This window comes from Frieseomelitta varia, unplaced genomic scaffold (genome assembly GCF_011392965.1).
Source record: "Frieseomelitta varia isolate USP_RPSP 00005682 unplaced genomic scaffold, Fvar_1.2 scaffold_834, whole genome shotgun sequence".
In the NCBI taxonomy this organism is placed as follows: domain Eukaryota; kingdom Metazoa; phylum Arthropoda; class Insecta; order Hymenoptera; family Apidae; genus Frieseomelitta; species Frieseomelitta varia.
In genome coordinates this window covers 209,225-234,898 of record NW_025110628.1, presented here as the reverse complement: position 1 = coordinate 234,898, position 25,674 = coordinate 209,225, and the positions used below count along the sequence as shown (strand labels likewise).

At 37.0% G+C, this 25,674-nt stretch overlaps 4 protein-coding genes across 10 annotated transcripts in view; 3 read left to right on the top strand and 1 right to left on the bottom strand.

Annotated features, from left to right (window-relative positions):
* LOC122536427 (filaggrin) overlaps positions 1-16,681 on the top strand; it is a 136,100-nt gene extending 119,419 nt beyond the window's left edge. For 3 of the 5 annotated variants that reach the window (XM_043668790.1, XM_043668792.1, XM_043668791.1), the window contains exons 10-21: positions 660-787; positions 7,298-7,693; positions 7,977-8,079; positions 8,352-8,540; positions 10,233-10,444; positions 11,775-11,875; positions 12,894-13,210; positions 13,427-13,798; positions 13,882-14,244; positions 14,325-14,538; positions 14,630-14,872; positions 14,960-16,681. In XM_043668790.1, coding sequence (XP_043524725.1) covers positions 660-787; positions 7,298-7,693; positions 7,977-8,079; positions 8,352-8,540; positions 10,233-10,444; positions 11,775-11,875; positions 12,894-13,210; positions 13,427-13,798; positions 13,882-14,244; positions 14,325-14,538; positions 14,630-14,872; positions 14,960-15,099 — 2,778 coding nt within the window. In that variant the 3' untranslated portion in view covers positions 15,100-16,681. The remainder of the gene's footprint in view (positions 1-659; positions 788-7,297; positions 7,694-7,976; positions 8,080-8,351; positions 8,541-10,232; positions 10,445-11,774; positions 11,876-12,893; positions 13,211-13,426; positions 13,799-13,881; positions 14,245-14,324; positions 14,539-14,629; positions 14,873-14,959) is intronic. The other 2 variants (XR_006308400.1, XM_043668793.1) reach the window with 2 other exon arrangements.
* Positions 16,682-18,138: 1,457 nt separating this feature from the next.
* Positions 18,139-19,837, bottom strand: LOC122536431 (upstream stimulatory factor 2-like). Its single transcript, XM_043668798.1, has 4 exons — positions 19,726-19,837; positions 19,021-19,399; positions 18,782-18,934; positions 18,139-18,671 (listed from the first exon to the last, which is right to left on the bottom strand). The coding sequence occupies exons 1-4, from the start codon at positions 19,752-19,754 to the stop codon at positions 18,465-18,467; spliced, it is 768 nt and encodes a 255-aa protein (XP_043524733.1). The 5' UTR covers positions 19,755-19,837; the 3' UTR covers positions 18,139-18,464.
* An 847-nt stretch (positions 19,838-20,684) lies between these two features.
* Positions 20,685-23,135, top strand: LOC122536428 (chloride channel CLIC-like protein 1). 3 transcript variants are annotated; one of them, XM_043668796.1, is made up of 9 exons: positions 20,685-21,102; positions 21,211-21,294; positions 21,384-21,513; positions 21,594-21,821; positions 21,905-22,051; positions 22,133-22,238; positions 22,310-22,468; positions 22,544-22,708; positions 22,872-23,135. In XM_043668796.1, the coding sequence occupies exons 1-9, from the start codon at positions 21,005-21,007 to the stop codon at positions 22,982-22,984; spliced, it is 1,230 nt and encodes a 409-aa protein (XP_043524731.1). In that variant the 5' UTR covers positions 20,685-21,004; the 3' UTR covers positions 22,985-23,135. The 3 variants fall into 3 exon arrangements, with proteins under 3 accessions (XP_043524731.1, XP_043524729.1, XP_043524730.1); XM_043668794.1 differs by having other exon boundaries at positions 20,699-21,102; positions 22,544-22,761; XM_043668795.1 differs by lacking the exon at positions 20,685-21,102 and having other exon boundaries at positions 21,224-21,307; positions 22,544-22,761.
* Positions 23,136-23,413: 278 nt separating this feature from the next.
* Positions 23,414-25,039, top strand: LOC122536434. The gene is made up of 2 exons (XM_043668803.1): positions 23,414-24,139; positions 24,651-25,039. Exons 1-2 carry the CDS (start codon positions 24,060-24,062, stop codon positions 24,937-24,939), a joined length of 369 nt encoding a protein of 122 aa, XP_043524738.1. The 5' UTR covers positions 23,414-24,059; the 3' UTR covers positions 24,940-25,039.
* Positions 25,040-25,674: the final 635 nt, after the last annotated feature.

Genomic DNA, 25,674 nt, shown 5'->3' with positions numbered 1-25,674 from the left:
ATTCTGCCGATAATGAGCGTAAACATTTTCTTTTTTTTTCGAAACGACGGAACTATAGCTATGCAATGCTTAAAAATACGCGATATTACAATTGACATAATTTATGAAATTCTTTGGAAACGAGAGTCTTTGATGAGAGGAATTAATTTGGATCGACGGCGATATTTCGAGAAAAAGTGGATCGCTGATCGGATTGAACTTGGCTCGATATCGTTATCGCGCTGGATCATTAAATGCTGCACAATGCGATCTATTATGAATCGCGTCTTATTATTCATTCTTGAGGAAGAGGAGCCAACAACTGGGAAACGTGAATGGAGGCACAGTGACCCAGAGAGCGGACGCAACATTGAGGACTTGCTCTCTTACGAAATAATTCACTAACGAGAGATATAACGTGGAATATTCTTGGATAGCAAGCTCGGCTCGATAAGCCTGTCTAGATAGGAACGATCGAGAGCACTCGTGCGTGTCGAATCATGGGAATAGATCGGCGATCAACTTTCCCGCGCGCGAGGTTATCACCGGGTTACATTGCATCCAGTGCTTTGATCCAAGACACACACACGCACACACACACACACACACACACAGAGGTCTCCTGCGCAATTATGCGCGTATCGACGCGTAAAGTGATTTCGATTATGTTTCCGTTGCAGCCGCTGCACGATCAACGCTCAAACGCGTACTCCGGGAAAGAGAGGAGACGAATTCCTGGGCTGAGCAAGGCGCAGAGGCGTATCAAAGCTTCGAGCACGCCGGCGCTTCTCGACCGTGATGTGGAAAGGTGAGTGGTTATTTTTGAATCGCAGCGTTTATAATCGGATTTTTGATCTTCGGGACCTGAGGTGAAATTTCACGGACGACGCAGCTCGTGTTGTCTCGTTTGAAAATATTGCTCCGACGTATATATTGTTCGTCATTGATCGTCGTTCAGTTCATTTCGCGTGGCCGTTTGTTAAAATAGTCGAATTTTATAACTTTCGAAAATTATTTTCTAGTGTCTATGTGATGTAAAAATTTGAAAATACACAACTTGGAAGAATGACGAATATGGGAGAGGGACGAATGATAAAAATTTCACTCGAATTTCAGAGGAATTTTGGTGTTTCGGGAATTACTCGTGACAGTTAAGGTACGAAATCTGTCCGTTTCGTGTCCGGTTAGGCTATCTAGAGGAGATTTGCCTTTAATGAAAAATATTATGCCAACAGATATTAAAAAGCTGATTTTATATACTTGATTTTCTTCGCGCGAAGGAAATATATATAAACGCGATAAACGACGAATTTATATACTTTTAATACGAGCTCGTTTGAGGGACGAAGCTTCGTCTTACGTAACGTAACATAATCTTCGTAACATAATGCGATATAATGGACGAGCACAGTGTAAATTACTACGCGTAAATCTTGAAAGCAAACAGGGTGGATGCTTCTTGAAATTAAGAGAACAATGCAGGAGTGACCTTAGGAAAAGTAGGTAAAAGAATTCGTCGCTCTTCAAAGAGGAACGTGTTTATGAGTTAAACAATTCCAATGAATCTCTGTATCTTGAAAACGCCGCACGAAATTACCCACCGGAGGATTTACCACCGTCGCCTTTTATTATTACTCTGTACGTAGAAAGTACAGCGTGCGAGGAACGATGAGCGAGCAGACGGCAATTTCCACTTTGCTAGATTATCGACAACGGCGAGAGGTAAAAATAGTTTCGAAAAAAAAAAAAAAGAAAAAAAAAAACAGTCGATCGAAGAACGGGGCATAGATCAAAGGTGGCGGGTTGATTGCGTTCAGGTTCGTTTGAAGTGCCTTGCTCTTGCTTTCCAGCTTTCTATCGCGACCTCTTGATCCCTTCAGCGTGTCTCGCAGCCGGGGTTGTTTGCCGAGGCAAGAATAAAGACGTTACTTCGAATGACCCGGCTCGGCGTTCCATCGACTTTGTACCTGGACGAACATTCATCCGGTCGTTGCTCTAATTACCGGCTGAATAGAGAATCTCTCGTGACATCCGCTTTAGTTTCACGGAGACGGAGTAACGCTCGCTTCCGGCCTGTTTCACTCCCCCCCGAAACAACCTCCGTTAATATGTGACGAGCTAACCTTTCCCAGTAAATTGTCCGAAAATAGTCAGTGTTGCCAAGGTCGTCGCGTTTCCACGCTTTGCACCTTGTTGATTACGATCAATTGAGAGGAAAATGCCTTTGTCCACGCATCGCGCTTTGATTCGACATTTCTTTTCCTTCGTTCGCGAGCCACTGAGCCTTCTGCGAGTTGTTTCACGACTTTGCGTCTTAATTATAATCAGTTGAAAGGAAATTTCTTTACTTAGAACGTTGGGAAGCTCGCTTTGAAATTTCCGTCTTTTTATGGAAAATAATTTGTTGGCAAAGGACAGAACATTTCTCAGCATGTTGCCTTTTCAGATGTTAGGGAAATCGTAAGAAAAATCGTTCCTGCGGTCAATCCGCTCGTTATTAATTGGATCAAAGAAACTTCCAACAGTACAAACGAGTGATAGGTGATAGTTTCATCGAGGCGATAACAATTTAGCGAGAACGTCAATCTTCTACGCTCGAGAAGTTCTCACAACTTTGTTGTGCCGACAATGAGGCGCAGCTCAGCATTATTCTAATACGAAGTTTTGGAAAACGGGCAAGTTCTCCGTTCTGGACTCGCTTCTACTCACGCTCTGTTTAATGCCGCAAACTGATTCCCGATCGCGCGTGAATGTATTGTATTTTAAATCTCAAATTCCAAGAGGAAGCGAGAATCCGAAGGAGGAATCCTTTCGAAAGGAAGTCTCGTTCGAAGTTTCCGAAGCTCGGTGGAATTGCGTCAAATCTGAGTCTTTCAGATAAATTTCAATTAAAATTTGGACACAAAGTCTTTCAGATAAATTTCAATTAAAATTTGGATACGAAGTCTTTCAGATAAATTTCAATTAAAATTTGGATACGAAGTCGCAATCATCCAGATTTCAGAATTGAAACCCGAACGTTCAGATCGGGATATATTTACAAATTCCAATAATATATGCAAGTTCCAATTTAAAATGCAAAAGATCCTCTTGTTTTGGCGTCGTGTAAGTCATAAAAATTTTAAGAAGTATATTTTAAGAATAAGATCTCAAGGGAAGATACCAGATTCCTTTGGCTCTCGGTTCATCTTGCGATCCATTAATAAAAAACGATTGTCTTTCAAGAACGTAGAAAACTTTCCACTCTTTGTTGACCAAAGTTTTCCTTTATCAAGTTTTCCTTTGTCCTTGGATTCACAAAAAAAATTTGTAATTCATATTAAAAAATTTCTAACGAAATGTTTAAAGATCCGTTGGACCAAAGTCTACAAATGTTATCGTCGCCGTCGTTATCAACGAGATTAACAAGATCAAAGAGACGAGAAATTTATAAGTGATGGATGATCGAACAAATTGACGATCTCTGTGGAAACAGTGCCGAGCTGGTTTTAAACGCCTACGTGATGGCCAGAAAAATCGAACGCGCTCCACCCACGCGCGTCGGTACTAGATTTAAACGCAAATCGATAAAACGAAAAGTTATCGTTTGTTCCACGTGCCACGTGCCGTCGCTACGTAGAACTCGAAAAGTCAACAGAAACGATAGAGGGACCGGTACCTCATGAAAAATAATAATGTCACGAACGTGACCACTGTTTCTCCAAGTTCTTCCTTGGTCATATATTTTTTTCCAAATTCTCTTTCTTTTCCTTGTCCGTCCTATCCGCAGCGAATTTCAATGCACCTCGAATAACTTTCAATAACCGGAATGGTCTTTGACTTTTGTACGCTTCATTTCGGGTGGCAAAAAGTTGAAAAAAGGGAAAAATGGGACCTACCACGGCGATCGCAGTATCTGTCGCCCGGTCCGGGAACTCTCTAAATTTGCAGAAAGGAAGGAACAAAAGCGGACCACACGGAATTGAGACGGTTTCTCTGACACGTCGGGGAAACAGAGGGTTGATTACGGTGTGCACCACGACTTGGCGGAAGCGTGCGTGCAAAGAGGGGTGGAAAGAAGGAAAACACCGCTCTGTGAACAAAAGGAAGCGCAGGGGAGGACAACGGAGATTAGTAAAGTCCTCAAAGAGGCGAGGGTTCGGCGCGGCGTGTCAAATTTGTACGGAAGGTGGCGCGTCCCGCGATGGCGGAGTAAAAATTCGGGACGATTAAAAGGAGACCGAGTGAGGAGCCGAGAGGGGGCCGCTGTCACTACAATGGCTAAATAGTACCTTTTGTGGAGACCGACGGCTCTCCTTGGTCGCTGATCTCTCGTCCACCATTCACTCTACCACGAGAGAGAGAGAGAGAGAGAGGGGAGGAGGAGAAGGAAGGAAAAAACGAGGGTGGAACGAAGCGAGGGGAAAAAAGAAGACAGCGCGCGAAAGGTGTGGAGGAGGAAGAAACGAGCAACCCCTCGGCATCGTCGGTTTATACCTGAAGCGACCCTCGAAATGTGTTCTTGGAAGAGTTCACGAGGTGCATCGGCACACAAACCTTGCACGCGTGCACGTGTACGTGCACACACACAGAGGGACGTGAGACACATGTGAGACTGGATTTGTGTGGCATTGGTGGTGGAGCCTTCAGTCGGCCGCGGCTCGTCGTTCAAAGCGCTTCCTCCTGGACCAGAGTGGTTCCCAGCGATTTTCTCGTTTTCGGAGAGTGGCCTTTGTGTCTTTCGCGGCGCGGCGGGCCCTTCTTCGACGAAACAAATTGCCGAATCGCTGGATGCACGAATGTCGTCGATGCTTTTACCAAGAAAACTCGGACACCCCCTGTTCAATTTCTAACCATTGATGGGACGATCGTGAGGGTGTGTTATTGCTCGTGATCGAATCTGATCGAGTGTGTGTTCCTGCCGATTCCTCCGGACCAGATATTTGTAGTTGCCCGTTCAACGAAGGGGGAAGAGAGAGGATTACAAAGGAGAACGTACGTGCACGTGATTATATCGCAGCCGATCAACAAGTGACGGGGTTCCTGGTTGAAACAACGGGCCGGCAGACTTTTGTCGTGAAATAAAAATTCTAGTGTGCAGGAAGGACGATTTCCGTGAATATCTTTACGCCACGTAGGATTGTACAGACCTACCGAGTACAGCGCGAGACACGAACGTGCACACGCATGTTGGTGCTGGTTTGGTGTGCCGGCCGAAGGTTTCAGTCGCCTGCAGACCGTCACTCGACGCATTTCCTGTCTAAAAGTGGTTGCAAGTGGTTCTTCGTGCGTCGAATAATCTCGAGGATTTTATCCTCGTCGGAGCGTATAAATAGAAAACCGTGAATGAAAGAATTCTCTTCTTTTCTGTTCGAAAAAGTGTCAAAATTTGAAACGGGAGTTGCTCGTGATAAAATTTCGACGAAAACAAATAATTAGAACGGCTTTTCGTTTCGCTTTCGTGAATATTTGAGAAATATGCATCCGAACGACGTGAGGGGTGCTCGTGTTGTCACCGCGAGAAGTTCCAACAAATAGAGGGGAACATACGGGAAACGGCTGGGGCGTTGAAATGTTGGTCAAGCAAGAAATAATGAGACACAGGTCGGCGAACATTAACCCGGAGGAGGAGAAAAAATCGTTCAAAATCATCTCGATGATGTGGTACGTGACGTTGCGGCATATTATTCCACTAATCTAACGCAGAGTAACCGCGTATAGCGGGAGAGCGTTGTTGATTTTAACTTAACGACTGTGGAACCGCACATTGGTCTTTTTCTCTTTTTTCTTTTGCATGTGCAATGTAAAAGAATAGTTTCTACGGACAGTATAATTAGTTCACCAAGGACAAAACTAATGACTCAGAAATTTCATTATCTTCGAAAGCGTGTGCAAAACATGCTAAACCCACTTAGTTATCTCTCGCGCTGTTGAAAATACAATAAAAGAAGAAAAAAAAAAAGCTTCTTTTCTCTCGGTCGTGTTTCTTCAAATCGATCCCATTCCAAACAGGAGCCACATATCTCGCGTAAAACGAGAGCCACTTTCAAAACAAACTGGAGAATCTGGCTCGATTATATCTCGATTTGAAGCAATAACTCTCGAACGCACACGCCACGTCGAGTGGAGTCTCGCTCGTTTTTCAATAGTTGCTCGTTCAAAAGTCGCGTCAACGATCTTGATCGCTTAAAAAAAAAAAAGAGAGAAAAAAAAAGGAAGAAAGAAAAGAGCACTTCTCTCAAAGTTATTTGCTATTTTCACAGAATTTTCTCGTCTTTCCGAACGAAGTTAAAAAGAACGTCTGCCGAAGCAACGATATGCGCTGTATAAACAAAGAATAGTGACTAATAGTAAGGTTTCTAAAGGCGTAAAAGGAATCGCGTTTCGTGAAAATAATATTTAATCGAGCGACGATTCGCGAAAATTTCGTGATATTCGGAGACCGCAGGTTTCCGTTCTCGAGGAACGATGTGCTCACAAAGGAGGCTGGCTCGCGGCGACGACGTGCGTCGTTTCCGTTACACAGCCTCGTGTAGACACCTGGTCAGCTGCCGTGTTCCGTGCTCAGCCGCGTGAATTGCTGTACGTGCGTATCTTCGTAATCTATCAATTTTACGATGCGCGTCTCCCGTGGCCTCCGCGAGGAGGAAGAAACGGTATTGAATTTCCAACGGCCCGTCAATTATTTTCCACTGTGGAGATCACAATGGGCCATTGATTAAACGGATAATCGAAATGATCATCGCCTCGCGTCCGTTAACTCCTATACGCGCGAGAGTAACTTGAAGAAATGGCCAAACAGTTCTTCCCTTTTCTCTCACTACGACGTGTGGAGTTGAGTTGATTGATTTTAGAGAAATCATCGCGTATTTTTCCCATCGATTTACTCGACGCCTCGAATTTCATTTCATTTGTTTCTCGATAGCGTTCAAATAGTTTTGAATAGAAGTGACCAGGATTCACGTCGAATTCCGTTGCTCAACTCGCTCGAAGAAGATTTCTGTTTTTTTTTTTTTTTTTTTTTATAACGATAATGCAATAATGTTTGAAAGATTTGAAATCAAGTTAGATTAGAAATCAAAGTTAAACGTAACTTTTAAAATAAGATATCCAAGGTCAGATCCCACACTGAGGTATCGAGGATCAGATCTTAGATTTTCATAGGCTTCAGTGACGTTATAAGAGTGACAGAAATTCAATCATTTTAAAAAGGATCTTAATCGTTCACGCGTGCCGATTGTAACAGCTATCGTGATAAAAAAAAAAATTAAGAAGTAACATTTTTACGTAAGGAGCATTTATCTGCTACTAAAAGTTCGATGGTATTATATTGTGACAGTCGACAGTGGTCGGGAGACGAAGAGGACGAGGGCACAACAGGTCACGTAACAACGGAGCATCCTCTGGCGGAGGCGACAATTCCCTTGGTCTCCCACTCGCGTCTTCAAGAGCAGCCCTCTAACTTGAGTGCCAATCTCGTGACCGCTTCCGGGACCCAGAATCCTCCCCGTTCGAGCGTACAGAGCCAGCAAGAGAGCGTTTTGCAGAAATTCAGAAAGAGCTTCTCCTTGAGGTTCCACAAAAAGGGCAGCAAAGAGAGCAATGAGAGCGAGTGTCCGGCCGAAGATAACGATGGATCCGGCCCCCTGGACGAGGAGGAGGAAAGGGAACCGCCGTCTGTCACGGAGCAGACACCTCAGCACAAAGAAGACACAAATAACGACCAGAAATTCCGGTTAGTTTCAATTGTTATTCCTAGATTGCGTAATCGTGCGAAATTCTATGAGTGTACCAACGCGCAGAATGCACGAATATAAAAGAAATATTCAAAGCAGAGTTTTCTAGAAACATATCTGTTATATATATATATATGAACTGTTTAACTTCAATTTTTTTAATTCTACTCATCTCTGTATGTGTATTTCGTTATTCTATTTTCTTGTAAAAAGTTCAATTTTATCAATGAAAAATGCCATTTGCAGTTTAATATTACGTGTGCTTTTTTTTTGTTGTTACAGGTTTGGTCCTCTTGTATGGAGAAGCAGCAAGGAGAGGAAAAAGGGCAGCAAAGCTGCCAGAAACGCGAAATGCAACAGCGGAGATAGTGGAATACAAATCGAGGTAAGAGCGAGATGACAGCGGATAGTCCATAGAAAAAAAAAAAAAAAAAACGTATTCCTTTTAAACTAACGAGACGCGTATAGCGTTTCTTCGAATCTTCCGTGTCCGCAACTAGTAATCCCTTTTAGAAAATTCATTTTCCCACGCCAAGCGTCACGCCAAGCAGTCGCATGGACTCTCTGTACTCTGTACTCTGTCGAAAAGTTAAAGAAAACAACTAGATTGTCCAGCGTAGACTCGCCGAGTAACGAAGTAAATTGTAAACGATATAGATGGTATCTGGTGGAGCATTGACTGGGGGTGGTGGTGGTGGAATGATGGGGGGTGGTGATAGCTCCGAGTCCCACGACACGGACGTCCAAGACGAGACGGACAGCCCGCCAGCCCTTCGTAGGCGAGTCGCCGACAAATCACGACCCCAGTCCGAGCTCATCAACCAGATACTGATCGACAAGTTTAAGGTAAAGACTATCGCTCTTTGCCCCCCGTCCCTCCGTACCCTCTCCCTGCCGCCGTTTCTCCCGCTAAATGCAATTTTCGTGCTAATCATTAACAACCGCCAACCGCACGAGAAGTTCTCCGTCATTGCTGTGTCTGTGCTTAACGTCGTCGACTAAATGGGAGCACCGCAACCTGGGAGAGTGTTTTGTGCATATTTTCGTGCATAAAATCCAGAGAATGGAGAGAAAGGACGTGACACTGTTGCGATTTCGTGGTGACGCTGTGCGATTATAATAGGATTACTATACTAGGATTGTAGTTTTGATGATGTAATACACAGAAGCGTATGAATCCTGCTGCGAGAAATGGTACCATGAAATTGTGCCAAATTGTGTCTAATACACCGACGCCAACGTCGCTGAAACTGCGCGACGTTGTTTGTATCTATAGATAGATTTACATTTTCATTGGTGGTATCGTGGCAATCGAATTCCAGTAATATAATCAACCGAATCATAAAACGTCAGAGCGCAATGAGTATTGCGTTCGTCTGCGTTCGGTTCAAAAACGGATTCGATAATTTTCTTTTGTTTATTTTCATTTAACCTCTCAAATACAAAACACTCTCTCTCTCTCTCTCTCTCTCTCTATGTTACAACATGTCTAACTGTGAACAATTGATTCCAAAAGAAACTAACAACTGTGTGGGTGTGATAGCAAGAAACGAGGATCCCGAAGACAAACGCTTCTGCTTTCGATGGACGAAATGTGATCCATTTGTCATGAATGTTTGCATATATGTATATATACATATATACACGTTTTTATCGCTTTTATTTTAATTCCTGTGCAGTTTCAATCCGCGTGTCGTACCATCTTTTACTGACGTCCATCCTCCTTCCGTCACTTCCCTGGCCGGTTATAACAATTATTGTTGAGAAAGTGGCACATTCGTAATCATTATCGCTCGACACGTATGACTGTTTCCTTCGACACAATAATTCGCATTACTCACGTTCGTGTACGGTTTAACCACGCTCGTACAGATCACCGACAGTCACTGATACGCGGCAACAGAATATATCGCGTTGGCCAGGATACAAGGAGAGGAAACGCGCTTCTAGTTAGTTGATATCGAGCCGAGTACCCGGCCGAATATATACGATTTATGGAATCGCGGATGAAAGTTGAGTCACGGCTTGTGCAAAGTTTGCACTTTTTCACCGCGATTTTTTTTTTTTTTTGCACATGATCGTGTTTCAACGACGTGTCTGTGTCGACTTAATCTAGCTCCAAGATCGGTCAAACAGTGTTTGAAAATTTGCTTAACTCGCTCGGTGTAACAAAGATAAATCGTAAACAAAGTAAAAATGCGAATAAGACAACGGTGGAACTAGCATGGAACAAACACATATGGCACCTGTGTCTAACACCACCGTTCTAATCCACAAGTTACTAATACAAATTTGCCACGATGTAAACACCAGAATTATGTATCATTGTGTGTATACTTGTGTGTATTAACAAAATTCCAAAGCGCGTGAATCTAATCCGTGAGAAGGAATGGGCTTGCTCGACGATCGAGCAATTTTCTGGAAGAGACTGGCTTAACGATCGCACAGCCAGACGCGGAGAGCTGCATTTTCGCTTAGCCGCTCGAGCAATCGCGTTGAGAGGTCGATTGTTAACGAGAGGACGTGTGGTACTTTCAGGCGGATCTTCAGAGTCGAACGTCGAGGCATCAGCATGTACGTCGAACGAACAGCGATTTAGGAGGTCAGAGGTTACTGCAGTGGGATACGAGGTCTGGTTACAGCCACGCGCACAATTATCGCAGGATGCTCTCGACACCGTCGCCGATCAAGACGAGGCCTCCTAGGCTCAGTCCGAGGCACTCCTCCCATGACATCGTTACACTGAGAAGGTACGTTCAATGATCGTGATCCGTCCTCGTGCTTTCGCATCCTTATCGCAAACACCTCATTGACTTTTTGCCATACTGCGAGCGAGGCTCAACTCTGACGAGAAAACTGCAAACCTTGGCCAATCGCTGACGTAAATCTCCCCGATGTATCTTGTGAAAACTCTGTCCGTCGTCGAACCTCGATGACGTTGTAAATGAAAATTGAACTGTAATTTACGGTACGCACTGAAATAGGACGTGAAGCGTAACTTTTGATATTTAGATATATCGGAATGTAGATGGCGATTGCTTGGGTTTCGGTGCAAGTACTCGAGGATAAAATATGCTCGTTAGTCGGCGAATGCATAAACTCTCTGCTATGAAACAAAATACACATACCTATGGAAAAATCTAGGTGCTTCGTTTGTCAATTTCGTTAAGACTCGAATGGTCTATTCTTGAAAGAAAAAGGGAAAATGATTTGTCCTTGAAAAAAAGAAAGAAAAATGTTTCTTTTCCCTTTCTTTTTTTTTTCTTCTTTTTTTATTTACTTTTTCCCTTTCCCCTTTCTGTTTGAAATTCGAAACGAATCATAGCACGACATTACAATATCATCAAAACAATCCCTTGAAAGATTATCCTTGACAAAATTTAAATTCTTTATTCTCGAACCTTTCCAGTAAATCGAGGGAGAATAGTGGTAGGTAGACGGGTATTATAACAAACCACCTTCTTTTAATTTTTCCTCGTAAAACAGTTGGTCTGCCACGCGTTATTATGTACGGAGTGGTTCTTTCGTATTTTACGCAGTCAATCTTTTCTTGCTTCTTTCACTCGAGAAAACGTTTATATTTTTTTTTAAACGGAAATTTCTTTTATAGTAAGTAGTGGTAGGGACGAACGGTTCTATTTAAACATCTTCAGTTACCATTCGTAACGCGTATGTAATATTCATAAATTCAAAGCACTAGTTTGAATACTAAGTCTAGGAAAAAATATTTTAAAATTTATAATCTTTAAAAGCTTTGATAATTAAAATATTAAAATCTTTTAAGAATAGAAAAATTAGTTTAAACAAAAAGAAAATGCGAAACATTATTTACGGCTGGGAAATGTAAGAACAAAGAAAGGAGTAATTTTTTGAGGTAGGACAATTTACAGAACCACTCTGTATACACGTGTATATCTTGTCGTATGTACATACATATATATATATATATATATCTACCTATTGTAAATCGTTGCTGAATGTTGTATCGATGCTTCTACGTAAACACAAAGCTTGTTGATCCTTTATCTGACCATGTGTAGTCAAAAAGAAAAATTAATTACGATTTTATTTTGGCCCCAGTAACGCGAAAGGGAGGAGTTCTCGGACAAATTTGAGGCGTTCACTTAGTCAACCACTGGGTATCAATCAGCTATCACCCTTGATGCGCACCAAAACTGCAGGTAAAACTAACACTTGTCAATCTAAAATCGAGCGTTAACTTGTTAATAATTGTTTGAGTTCTAACGTAGACCACATATTTTCCTTTCTTTCCTTCCAAGCAAATAAGTAATTTTTAATTTTTTTTCCTTCTTCACATTATACACTACAAGTTAGTTATAGTTACACGCTGATTCACTGTCACGATGTAGCACTGAATTCTTGAATTTTTGGAGATACGAACATCGACTGACTGTTTTGAAAAAAATGTGCGGCCATTTCTCATTTCTTTTTCTTCCTTTTCTTTTCTCGAAAAGGAGCATATTGCTTGTTTGCTTGGTACGAAAGTACACTGGTAGCGAACCCGTTGACGAAGATTAGTGCACATTCTTCTCTACTCCAGTGGTATTCAGTTTCTCTTTAGACCACCATTTCCGACAGTGCTCCAAGTTAGCATGCATCCTTTGTAAAAAAAAAAAAAAAAAAGTCTCAAAGCATACACACCGTTGTAACAAAACGCACCTGTAAGAAGAGTTCTTAACAGTAAGGAATGCGGAACACTCCTGTATTAAACGTGTTGATATCTTCGTTCTGTAAGGATTGCTTCCTGTGAATATAACGCTTTTGTTTGCAGTAGAAAGTAATCACCCTTGGAGAGTTTCACGAAATATTTCGGTAATTTTCGACAATTGGAAAGAATCCTTTATCAGGAATATTTCAAGAATATTTCTCCGGGCAGTCGCGTTTCGTGAAGCTCTACGAAAAGAAACAACTAATCACTCCCATGAAACGTGATAAACGATTTTTTAATCTTCCGCTCTGCCAACGCCAGCAAGCCTATCATGGATACCTACACAGGGTGATTTTTCGTATATATCGATTGTTTTCACGTATTATAAATTTAAGCGTCGAAGCGAAAGCAAAGTGCGATACAGATCCAGTGACAGATAGAAAATATAAAAAATTTTCCGAGCTCCGTGTGCGAGCTGTCGTTTCCTTTCTTCTCGAGATAAAAACAAGGATCGTTTTGTTTAAAATCAGGCGCGAGGTTGCCCGGTGGAAACGTTCTGTCTGAGGACGAACAGGATGGAAGGGGTGGAACGTCTGACGATGAGATGATGTCTGATTCGGAATCCTCCATCGCCTCCTTGACGGATAGAAAGAAGTCCTTCGAGCAGACGATGGACGAAGAGGTGGTAATCCTGGCTGAAGCTGTTTGGGACCACGTGGCAATGGAACCAGAGGAGCTAGCTTTTCGTGCTGGCGATGTGATCGAAGTTTTGGACAACCTGGACAAAGACTGGTGGTGGGGTAGTTGCAGAGGAGAGCATGGCTGGTTCCCGGCTGCATTTGTTAGGGTATATCACCGATCTCTCCTAAAAACTTTATACTAGGAATATTGGAATTCTCTTTGTTTAATATTTCTCATTTTAAAACATAAACATCTTATTACTCGTGAAAGTAATAAAATAAAACAATAAGACGTTAGTGAAACTTATAACTTTTCTTAATACTTTCGTGGATTAAGATACCTCTGACAGTTACAGTGTTTGCAAAGAGTATCATGTTTTCAGTTACGCGTAAGCCAAGAAGATACTGTCGAGGATTGTTTAGCGGCAATGGCCTCTGGTGGTACGTCAAATTCGCAACTGAGAAGACGTACCAGTGTTTCGCTATTATCGAACGAGCAAGTCAGAACGAGCGTAGTTCGCGAACTGGTTCAAACCGAACGAGATTTCGTTAAGATACTGAGGGATGTTGCGGAAGGTTACATAGCTGAATGTCGTCGGCGCACGGATATGTTCACCGAGGAGCAGATAGAAACGATTTTCATCAACCTCGAGGAACTATTGGACTTCCAATCGGAATTCTTGAAGGAGCTGGAAACTCGGATCGACTGGAGTGCCCCGTACAAGAGTTGCGTGGGCGAGTGTTTCCTAAATCATGTAAGGAGATCAAAAACTTAGTTGACGTTCGTTAGTTTCGTTTCGATAGTAGATGGTTGCTTCGACTTTTAAAATTGTTTCAGAGAGCGGGATTTCGTATGTATTCGGAGTACTGCAACAGTCATCCGATGGCTACCGCCACGTTGCAGGAATTGTACCAACATAATCGTTACAGCAAATTTTTCGAAGCCTGTAGATTAATGAGAGGACTGATAGAAATTCCTTTAGACGGCTATTTGTTGACGCCTGTGCAACGGATATGCAAGTATCCGCTCCAGTTGGCGGAGTTATTGAAATATACGAAGACCGATCATCCGGATTATCATAAAATTCAGGAAGCTCTTGAAGCGATGCGGGATGTTGCTGTTTTGATTAACGAAAGAAAGAGGCGGATGGAGAGCCTGGAGAAGCTGGCTGCGTGGCAACTAAGAGTTGAAGGGTGGGAGGTACGAATATGAAAAAGATGATAAAATTTATAAAATTAATATTGATTAAATTACAATGGTGCTACACTTTAATGCTACAGGGTGAAGATCTCATAGAGGTTTCGTCGCAATTAATTTATCAAGGTGAAGCTGTAAGAGTTACCACTGGCATGTGGACAAACAATATTACCCTTTTCCTGTTCGATCACCAATTAGTGTATTGTAAAAAGGATATTTTAAAGCGAAATACTTACGTGTACAAGGGGCGAATTTATCTCGACACAAGCGAAGTGATCGATGTTCCCGATGGAAAAGGTAAATTTTTAAAAAATATGTAATAATTATCTAATATTCATCTAATAATTTTTAATATATTGATTGTAAGTTATTGATGATTTGTTTATAGATCACCAACTAGGTGTAACAGTAAGGCACTGTTTGAAAGTATACAGCTGTGTTCGAGATAAATGGTTGTTGTTCTGCTGTCGCACAGCGGAAGAAAAGCGTCGATGGTTGGCAGCCATGGCGGAGGAACGAAGACTGGTTGCTCAGGATAGAAACGATGGATTAGAATTCCCTTCTGCGGCCAGGCAATTGGCTAGGCTCGCAGCCACGAGACAGCAGAACAGACCGCCAATTAAACCTCGCAGTACGTACAACAATTATCGTCTGAACCTTCGTAAGTATACTTTAAACCTATGATATTATCATAATCGTCCGGATTGAACAATTACAGACAAAACGTACAAAAGAGAGTCGGCTTACGAAATGCCTACAATGATCGGGCAAGCTACGACAAATTCGTTAGGACGTAAAGTTGGCACTTGGTTCACGTTCGGTAGCAGCAAGAAAAATACACGACTTCAGCCGTCCTGAGACAGGCCTACCTTCGTGCCATACATTGACTTGTAAAAGTCTGCAGACAAGCGCTTAATCGTTGCTTCGCGACCGTAATTTACGCGATTCAAAGAAACATTTTCCAAAGAGTTCCAATCAAAACTTCCGATCTATCCGATTTTCTTCGATGTTTCGACATTTAAGAACATTCGAATGATCAAATGGGGATTGTTTTAATGTTGCACGGAAGCAAACGACAACAAGCGCCTATCATATGTATGGAACGAAGGTATTTTATTTATCTAATCGTTAAGTTTTATCTTTGAATTGTTATCGATCCAATAATATTGATACGTCCTGTTAACAGGGTAGCGAAACGCTACGCTACTTTTCGTCTGTCCGTGCGTAGTTAATTCTTGTTTTAATTTAAATCACACGCAGTTCGATAAAAACAAAAAAAAGTGTAACTTTGCATCGTTGGCGATATTTATTTCACTGCCTCGAGGAAGATTCTTCTAGATTCTGTGCTCTGCCGTCTTACAATCACACAGATCACTGCAATCACGGAGTGACAAGGTATTACTAATTAGTTGGTTTTAGAAAATTGTTGTTTGTTCAAAGTATAACCGCAAGAAATATTACTAATAAAACGTAATTATAAATTCATATAAAGAAAAGTACGTGTACAAGCCACGTTTAGATGAAACGATTGATATTACAAAATGGAAAAGAATACCGTGCGAGAAGTTCGAACGTTCAGAGAGAAAACGATAAGAGGTGGGTCGATATTGAAAATATAATTGAAGAAAAAAACTTGCATAAACTAGAAAAACGAATGCACTTACTACTAGACATATATAAACATTATGTGTAAAGCCGATAGCAAGCTTTGCGGTATTAAAGAGAAAGTACTAGTCACTCTTATCACGGAATCACATAAAAGACTAGTGATAAACTATAGCGTTATTGGAATGTAACTACTTGTATGTTGTGGGCAATGGCTGGATTAGCAATGGCCACTGATTTTTTTTATGGTAATAAAGACTGACTGAGAAATGTTTGTTTCTCAGGGATCCATGAAGCAAATGGATACGAAGGGTAGCACTGAGAGAAAAGTACGGGCAAAGCGTAACAGAATTTCGCTTAACTAGATAGATATATTTATAATTTCAAAATGAAGAATCTTTAAACTACATTACTGGTTTGATGATCATTTAGATAGTCTCTTTTAATATGCACAATGAAATGAAAAAAAACGACGTTCAATTCACACAAATATCATACCTTGAAATTTTCTCTCAGTGAAGCAAAACGTATCACACGTACCACATATTCATAAAAAAACGTATCACATATTCATAAAAAGGAAAAGAATCAAATTGTTTCACGATACGCCCCTTTACTGCCTACAATTGTCGTCATTTCATCTGGAGCAGTAAATCATAGTATTCATTGTAATTTGTATGAAGATTTAAATTTTTGGTATATAGACGGAGAATTATGTTTCTACGTCGAATATGGAGCGACAGTATTAATGATATAGGTACATACATACCATTAAATGTGTAAATACTCGCATATCGCGCTTTTTTCTACTGCTACTGCAGCAGTTTCTAGACAAGAAAAAAAAAGTATCATCCGAGATATCTTTCAAGTTTTTCTACTCTTGTACAGAAAAGTCTTATGAGAATATCACGATGAAAGCCAGTCAGCTAGCAAAAACCTCTGTGTTTTGTATATAAAAATTAATGCTATAGTTCTTTATCGCATAATTCAATTAATGTTTTAAAAACAAACTGACCCACCAATTGTGAAAGTTTTCAACACTGCCAATATGTTTACTAAATATTTTTTTGTTTGTTTCTGACACTTTCCTTCTTAATGCATGTAGGTACATTCTTTAAAATATACGTTCGTAAAAAAAAAATAATTGTTACTCTTTATCTTTGAATGTAATTTTACAGGAGAAAGAAGAAAAATGTAAAACTTGTGAAACATAAACAATACACAGAAGTATATTTTTGCTTATTTTCTGGCATTGTATTTACTATATGACGAGGACAATATGATAAAGTGAAAGAACGAGATTCCTACTCAACTGTACAGAGATCATTAACCATTGATGTGTAGATTAGAAGCGATACATTTGTTGCTGGACCTAATTCATTTAAGAGTTATTTTTATAGGACAAATTTATTTGTTCGAACGCAATTTCTCTATAAGTATTGTTATATAAGGGCAACTATATATAATGGCCAATGTGACTAAATGTAAGAAGAGAAATATCACACGTTAATTATAAGCGCTGAAACGATAATATCGCATACTGCACAATTCAGAACTTTTCATTCATTGAATTCACTAATTCACATCAATTAAGGAATAAAAATTCTATACATTATCAGAGTAATATTACAAATATTCTATGGATGCATTAGTTACGAAATAAAAAAAGGAATTTCAATATTACAATTTCTTCTTTCTATTGACCACACTCTACATATCTTAATAAAGACACATAATTTAGTAAATATACAATTAATAATTTGATACATACTCTTCTTGTAATTATGAATTGGAAAATTTGTATTATTACTCTGAAATATTGAAACAGACATTATTCTGCACAAACGTCAAAATAATGTGCTTTAAAGCAATAATATTACTAGGCGTTACAGTAATAACAGTTTAAACTGTTGCATATGTATGTGAATGCATATATTTTCCCTTGCATTTAACGTAAATAGTTGCGCGTGCATATTGATGATTAGCATATTTTGTAATTGTACATCATTAATATGCACATGCACGTTGCACTTTGAAATATTTAAAAAAAAAAACAATTGATACAATAATGTATCACTTTGTTTCATGTAAATAAATAGATAGATATTGTATTTTATAAGTGTAAATATTGTAGAACTCTTCATTAGTGGAAATTTCAACATGTTCTAGGTGATAAGGAACTTTAAAACTGAATGACATATAACTTTTGGATAAAGATTAATTATTGATTGATAGCACAATGTTTTGTATATTTGTATATTTAATTTAATGGTTTAATAATAAATTACTCTCTTTGCTCGATTGTTCACGTTATATAATAATTATTGTTCATGATATGTACAGTTGAAATTACATAATGTGTTTACAATTGTTTTCAAAATATAAATATATACTCAGTTAAATATATGTAAATAAACATTTTATAATTACTACATCATTACTATTTTATTATACTGAGTTATATGCATTTCCTACACATTATTTTTTACCAGTACTTGTTACAAGAAGGTAATATACTTTTAACAAAATCAATTCAAAGAAAAGATATTTAATAAAAAGGAAACCATATCTATTGTTATTTATTATACTCATTTATGTGACTTATATACTCACAAAAATTAGGTACCAAGTATATATGTTGCACTTTTTGCAATTTGGTCTTTTAATTCTGAATTTTCTTTCCTCAATTGATTTACCACTTGCCTTAAAGTTCTAGCTTCTTCTAACAATTGAGCATTTTCATCTAAACTTTGTTGAAAATTTTCCTGTACATCACGCAATTCTGTAATGTATTGGCATGCTCTTGCTAAAATTCCTCCTTTACTCTGTAAACAGAAAAAATCAATCAAATCAATACTTGGAACTAGAATATCATAACGAAATAAACCAGGTAATATACAACATGTAAATGTATTAAAATCATATACTATATTACTTGTAACTCAAAATTAGTTTTTAAATCGCCATCTCCTGTAGCACTTTGTTCACACTCTGGTAAAAGTTTCCCCAATTTTGAAATCCAATTATTAATTTTATCTCTACGGCGTCTTTCGACTTCGTTATGTGTTACTCTTCTTCTTTCATCTCTCTATATAGGATATATGCAATATATGCAATAATAATTAATGTCATTCAACAACTTTTACAAGATATACATCACACAAAATATGCTACCTTTTTAATGGTAGTAAGGATGTTTTGTGGATTGTCTATTTGCAATTTAACACGTGGTGCAACTGTTCTTGTAGTTTCTGAGGTAACTACTTCATTACCATTACTAAGTACATAGAACTGACCATTGATAGGCGATGTCAAAACTTGAACAGTATTATTTATAGGTGCAGCTATTGATAATTCAGAGTTATTTGAATGACTATCACTGACTTGTACCACGCGATATGCCACTGCATTATCATTTCTATTTACTTCACATAATTGATACTGTATATTGTCTTCTTCTGTGATAGTTTCTATTTCTGTATCACAATCTATTATTTCTGCTTCTTCTAAAACTACGCCGACATTGTCATTGCTAATTGTATTCTCATCCACACTACAAAATATATATTTAGAAAAGCATCACTTAATCAAAAGCTTTTTAAACAATATAACTGAAATTATATTTTCGATAACATAACCTCACACATCAAAGTTTTATTTTCAATTTTTATATAGGACAAAAATATACATTTGATTTTACAAAACATTTTACAAAATGAATAATTTTATACACCTTCTTTAAATTTATAAAAATAAACTGAAGTATTCTGTTAATATTATATTAACAATATCTCGGATTTACGGTTATATAGTCTTACAAAATACATTTCACAAAATTGTAGAAATTAATAAAAAAAAAAAAAAAAAAAAAAAACATACCTTTCATCAACATGATTTAAAACTTCCATTTTAATTTTTAGAACGAATTGTCTTTTGTCGAAACTTTATCTACATATGTAAGATACATTACACTTGCACCGCGATATATTTTCTGTAGATAAAGCGTCACAAATTAACAAAAATATAGATAAATTTACGTATTTTAAATATTAAATAATTAAATATATTTTAGGAATAATTACTATTATTTATATATCATGTCACCATATTTAATGGATAGTATTAAATCATTGACAAAAGTACAAAATTTTAAATGTAATTCTATGCATTTAAATAACATTTTTCTAAGTAATTTTATTATCTAATTATAAAATCTATAGAATATAATAATTCAAATGTACATGATCTTAATGAACAAATATTTCAAAAGTTTTTATAGAAGTAGTTGAAGAAAGTAAAAGATAATAATAATAAATTAATATAAACCATTGAGGAAAATACAATAAATATGATTTATTACTTCAAAGCAAATAGAAATATACATTTAAAATTTGTTGTGTTATATTAAATCATGTTTGATAGTGATTTTTTGTTTACTTACATGCACTGATAACGTACATGGTCGACTAATTACAGTAAAAATTTATATAAAACTATTTTAAATTTCATTATTAACAGTAAAGAAATATTATAAGTATAGGAAAATATAAAGTATAAGAAAAATCAAATAACTATTATGATGTTTCCCTCTATGTTATTTTATATTTACTAAATATAAATTTATTATATCGATTTCATTGTTTACATGTGATACAACAGAGAAACTGAAAAATACCTAGATTGAAATGGAATTATGATTTATTATTATAATGTTAAATAATTTGTACACTATTTCTATTATATTATATTAGTATAATAATAATAGTGCATATTTATCTTTAAAATTATTTAGTTCTTTATTTTTTAGAGAATCGATTGATAGATTACGGTAAAATCTATTGAATCAATGAGAGTATTGTTATTATACATTTTTGTATGTGTTGGTATTTTTGTGCTACCATAATATGTTATGTATGTGGTACCACTGTTTTATGTGTATTTGCGAAATTTTATAATTTAAATGAAATCACATGTAAATCTCAGTTACACTTTATTTAAATATAAATTTTTGATACCATATGCATGTAGTGTATTCGAAAGAAAGTAAAAGATAGGTTATGAAACAATTGAGGACATCAATATTTTTAGCACAATATTTTTAACATATAAACCTCAATTATTGAGAGTATTGTATTTAAAACTTGTATATTTCTTCAGAATGAAACTTGCAAACGAATTTACTTTTATATTAAGTCATATGTTTGCAATTATTTTAATTGTTCATTGCGAACATGAGAACTTCTTTGAAGATACAAGGTAAGAACATCACTAAATTGCTTCTATTTCTAAAATTAAGTAATGTGTTAATTATGATATTTATAAAATAAATAGTACATAGATAATAGATAATATATAATTTTATAGAGATTCAGAAGAATTAGTAGATCCACATTCATTTTTTTATGATAAACACAGTAAAACTGTAACCAAAGATATAAAGATGGACATGTATGTATAAAATGTATGATTCATGTTAATAATGAATCAAAGTAATAAACATTAGGATATTATAAATATCTAAATATTAATATTTGCAGTATTCAAAGCAATGAAGTTAAGAATGAACTGTCACCTTATAAGCCCGTAGATGATCATTGTAATCATGAAGCAACCGTGATATTTTATAAGCGTCTTATTAATTTATTATTATCAAATATTCGCATAGAGGTAATAGAATAATATTACCTACAATAGAACTTTTAAAATTTATCTAAGTAAGCTGAATATATTTTATTTTTTGAAAACAGGATGAGAATGAAGTGTTAATAAAAGGATCAATAGAGATTGAAGTATCTCATTCACAGATAGAAATACTAAAAAATTTTCATATTGAGAAAACATCTCTAAGGGAAATTGATGAAATTTTGAGTAATATAATACAGCAGCCTCATTATAATTATATGTTTGGAGTTATATACATGTGTGATATATTACACAAAGGTTTTCAAACAGTACTTAAGACAGTACAAGAACATGTAAGAATATTTGTTATTTAATTACATTTCACTTTATATATTTTAATTTATATTAAAAGAATTTTGTGAATTTAATATTTTAGCCAGATGGTACTATAATTATATTTGCAATGTTAATGGTTTGTCTCACATTTAAAATGCTAAGACGAGGGCAAAAGCTACCCATTTTTTATATCATACAAATCATTCTTGTTTTGAGCTTTTTTATGACTTGGTGGCAACTTATGAAGGTAAGTAGTATTAATTGACAACAAAATTTTTAAAATTTTTACTTTTATTTTTTAACTGAAGTCGTAATATGTTTTTTACAGGAAGCTGAAATTAAATCCATTGCTGCACAAATGAAATTTTCAGAGGTACCAATTTCGTGTCAACCAGATAAAATGAGTTTATGGCAGAAGTTCATTTCATTCTTTTGTAAGTATATATATATTTTGATACATTGAATAATATTCTAAAATATTATTGTTATTGTTTTCTCTGCATAGCTAATGACGATTGTGAGAAATATTATGAAATAATAATGTCTAATCCAAAACTAAAAATTACACCTGCATTTGCATTATCACATTTTATTACCACTGTCATACTTCATCCGGTTTCACACATGGGGACTGTTATATCTGATTTCATAAATAATGCTACAGGTAAGTGAATAGTTTTATTTATATTTACATTCTAACAATTCAATTGATTTATTGCTTATTCATCTATTGTTTTAGATAATCTGCCATGGACATATGGATGGATTGTAAAATGTATGCTGTTCTTATGTGTAGGTTTTGTTATAATAATGATACCATTTTTTCTGTCTGGGGCATCATTTAATTTGGGCTTGGGACCATTATTGAGATTTGGAATTAGCCATGAGGGGAAAAATGAAAAAGGTAATACATTACGAAGTCTAGAAAACCGCGAACCTGTACAAGTAATTCTTCAGGTAATACACAGTTTCCTTTCTTTTAATTGGAATACTTTTACCAAATTTGTCCGATATTTAACTGCAAATCTTTCTCTCACAATTGTTCCAAAATCTGTTATTTTGTTTAGGTGGCTCATGGTACCGACGTACAGCAAATACAAGACATGCCGAAAGTCAAACAATCGATTACTCCTCCAGTTTTAAAAGATTACTGCGAAGAAGAAACTATTGCGATAGATAATATTCAAAAAAGTTATGATGATCTATCTTGCGGTGATACAATAAAAACTAATAAATTAACAAGTGATCATGATGAGAAACTTAATAAATCTGAAAAACTAGATGCAACAACAATAGAAAATAAAGATGGAAGAGGAGATGGTTGATATTTATTGATATGTTTTATTAATTTGTCTTTTAATGTTTACATATAAATTATTAATTTATAATGTTGATATTTAAGTTAATATTGGATAATATTGAATTTTGTGGAGAATTTTTATTAATTCTCTAACTAGTATTTTCATTTTATTATGTACAAAAAATTGTTTTAGCGTTATTTACATTTATTTTGTCTATAATTAAACTGTGATTATATAATATTGTGGAGAAAAAATAATGCTTAATATGCTTACGACATTTTGTAACGTTACAAGTATTTGTATTATATATTTGCACTGCTTTAATTATAATTCTGATATTTAAATATATATGTATGCTTTCATAAAGATGCAACGTTTGTTTTACAAATTCTATGTAATTTAACAGATTTCATCAAAGGAAAAGACGGCTATTAATGCAAATTCAGCAGAATGAACAACAAAGAAAAATTTAGTAAATATATATATATATATATCATACATCTACGTGTAGGATGAGTAAGATTTTTACGTTTATTTTAAAACATGTTTGTGCGAAAATTACTTTAGATATAACAAGCACGGGCGCTGCGATGTAACTAGAATAACGATTAAGGGAAGTTGAAGGTGACGACGATGCCGCAAAACTAAGTTCTGCGTTTATAATTAATTCTGTTTATGCAAACCAGCACTTTCGTCTCTGCGTATAGAACATAGTTTCACAACAACTTGTCATCTCGTACGTATCTCATTAAGAATCCAATTAAATTTCAACATTATGTTCGAAAATTTCGGTATAGTTTAATTATGATAATCATAATCGATTTGATTTGAAAGTCAAATTTTGAAAATACAGAAATTAAATTTTTCGCTCTATATTACTTTTATTAAAACTTTTTGAATGTCTAAATTGTTCGCTTAAGAAGAGATATGTGACGTGCGTAACAGGAAGATGCGATGCTTGACTATCAACTCGAAAAAAATTTGATGGAGGAGCAATCAAAATATTTAGAGTGGTTCGATCGGACAAAACGGCGGTAAGAGAACTTTTTCAAATTGTTCACAGATCCATAAACAGCAGGTGTGTTTATAACTAATAGAGAACGATACGTATTTAGGGTAGAGGGTTGGGTTTCATAGGACCATAGACGCATTACATGCTCGAGATGATGTCTAACAAGAGAGAACCGATACTGGTCTGCGTATGCCAACATGTTTGGTCCTTTCTTTTTGCCCTTGCAAACCGTCCTGTTTTTTGACGTACATACATCATACTTGGCCCAAATATTTCGCGTTCTTTGTGCCCTCGATGTTATAATACAAATTTATGTACTTACAAGTACTTTCAAGATCATTTAAAACTTTCATTTGGTTGTTTTTCTTTTAATTAAAAATTTAAAAAAATTAAATTTAAATAACGTCGGATTCCCATCATTCAAACAATACGAAATATGTTTAAAACGTGAATAGTCGGTTAATTCCTAATTTCGTTTCGCCGCTCTCTGTTAAAGGGTTCTTCTTCTTCTTTTTTTTTTTTTATCGCTTCAGCAACTACAAGCATCAAGCAAGTTACAAGCGTAAAACGAGCGTTTGGAACGCTCGCAAGGAGTCTGCAAACTTTTCACGACTTTGTGGAAGTTCGGTGTTCGGTGCAGCATGGCTTAATCGCGTTTTCGCGATGCCTAAAGCAGACTCGATCGTAGATGCATCGGTGAGCATCGGGAAGGCTATCAAAATAACGAACCTATCTGATTTCAAAGTGGCTTACTTGCGCCTGGCTGAGTCTAAAACGAACCAGGATCCGTCCTGTGCATGTGCAACCGGCCTTTTCACCTGAAACCCAAACGGCCCTTCTCCACATCTGTTCCATTGATGTCCCTCGGTTCGTCATTAGTTGGCGGTGAACCGCCAAAAATTCGAAGAACCTAGGAGAAGAATACTAGGCGTCGAACGTGCGTACCATCTCGATCTTCGAGAAACTCTCATCGGCGTCCTCCGTTACTCCGCAGTTCCCTGGAGATTTCCGCTTGGTTGCGCCCGAATACCGAAACGTCGGGATCGATGATCAATTCACAAAGTGGATCCGTGATGGATGTAAAAATAGAGGATGGTCGGTTACTCGGCCGGCCCGATATACCTACCGCTCTGCACCGAAACATCAAAGTGTTCGTGTCGTAGTTCCGATTTTTCTTCGGTTAACTTTCCTCTTTGTTCATACGATTCGCGAGGGAAAGTTGGATCGTTTCTGTCGCCGGTACTGTCATTTCTTTCGCGAAGATTTTCGGGAAAGTTATCGATAATTCATTTTAAGTGGTACATTACAATTGGAAACTCCATAGGAAAGTTCCGACGGAAGACAAACTTCCAGGGGCGGTCGAAGTCTTCAACAAAGTGAAATACATAATGCATGCCTAGCTGGAACATAATTAAGCAAGGCGGGGGAAAGACGAAGTTTTAACCGATTTACTTCGTTCCACGGCGCGAGCTAGACAATTCAACCTGAGTTCTTGCGCAACTTCGTTTTAGAATATGCTACGATCGTTTTAATAACCATCTTTCGTTGCGATATCAT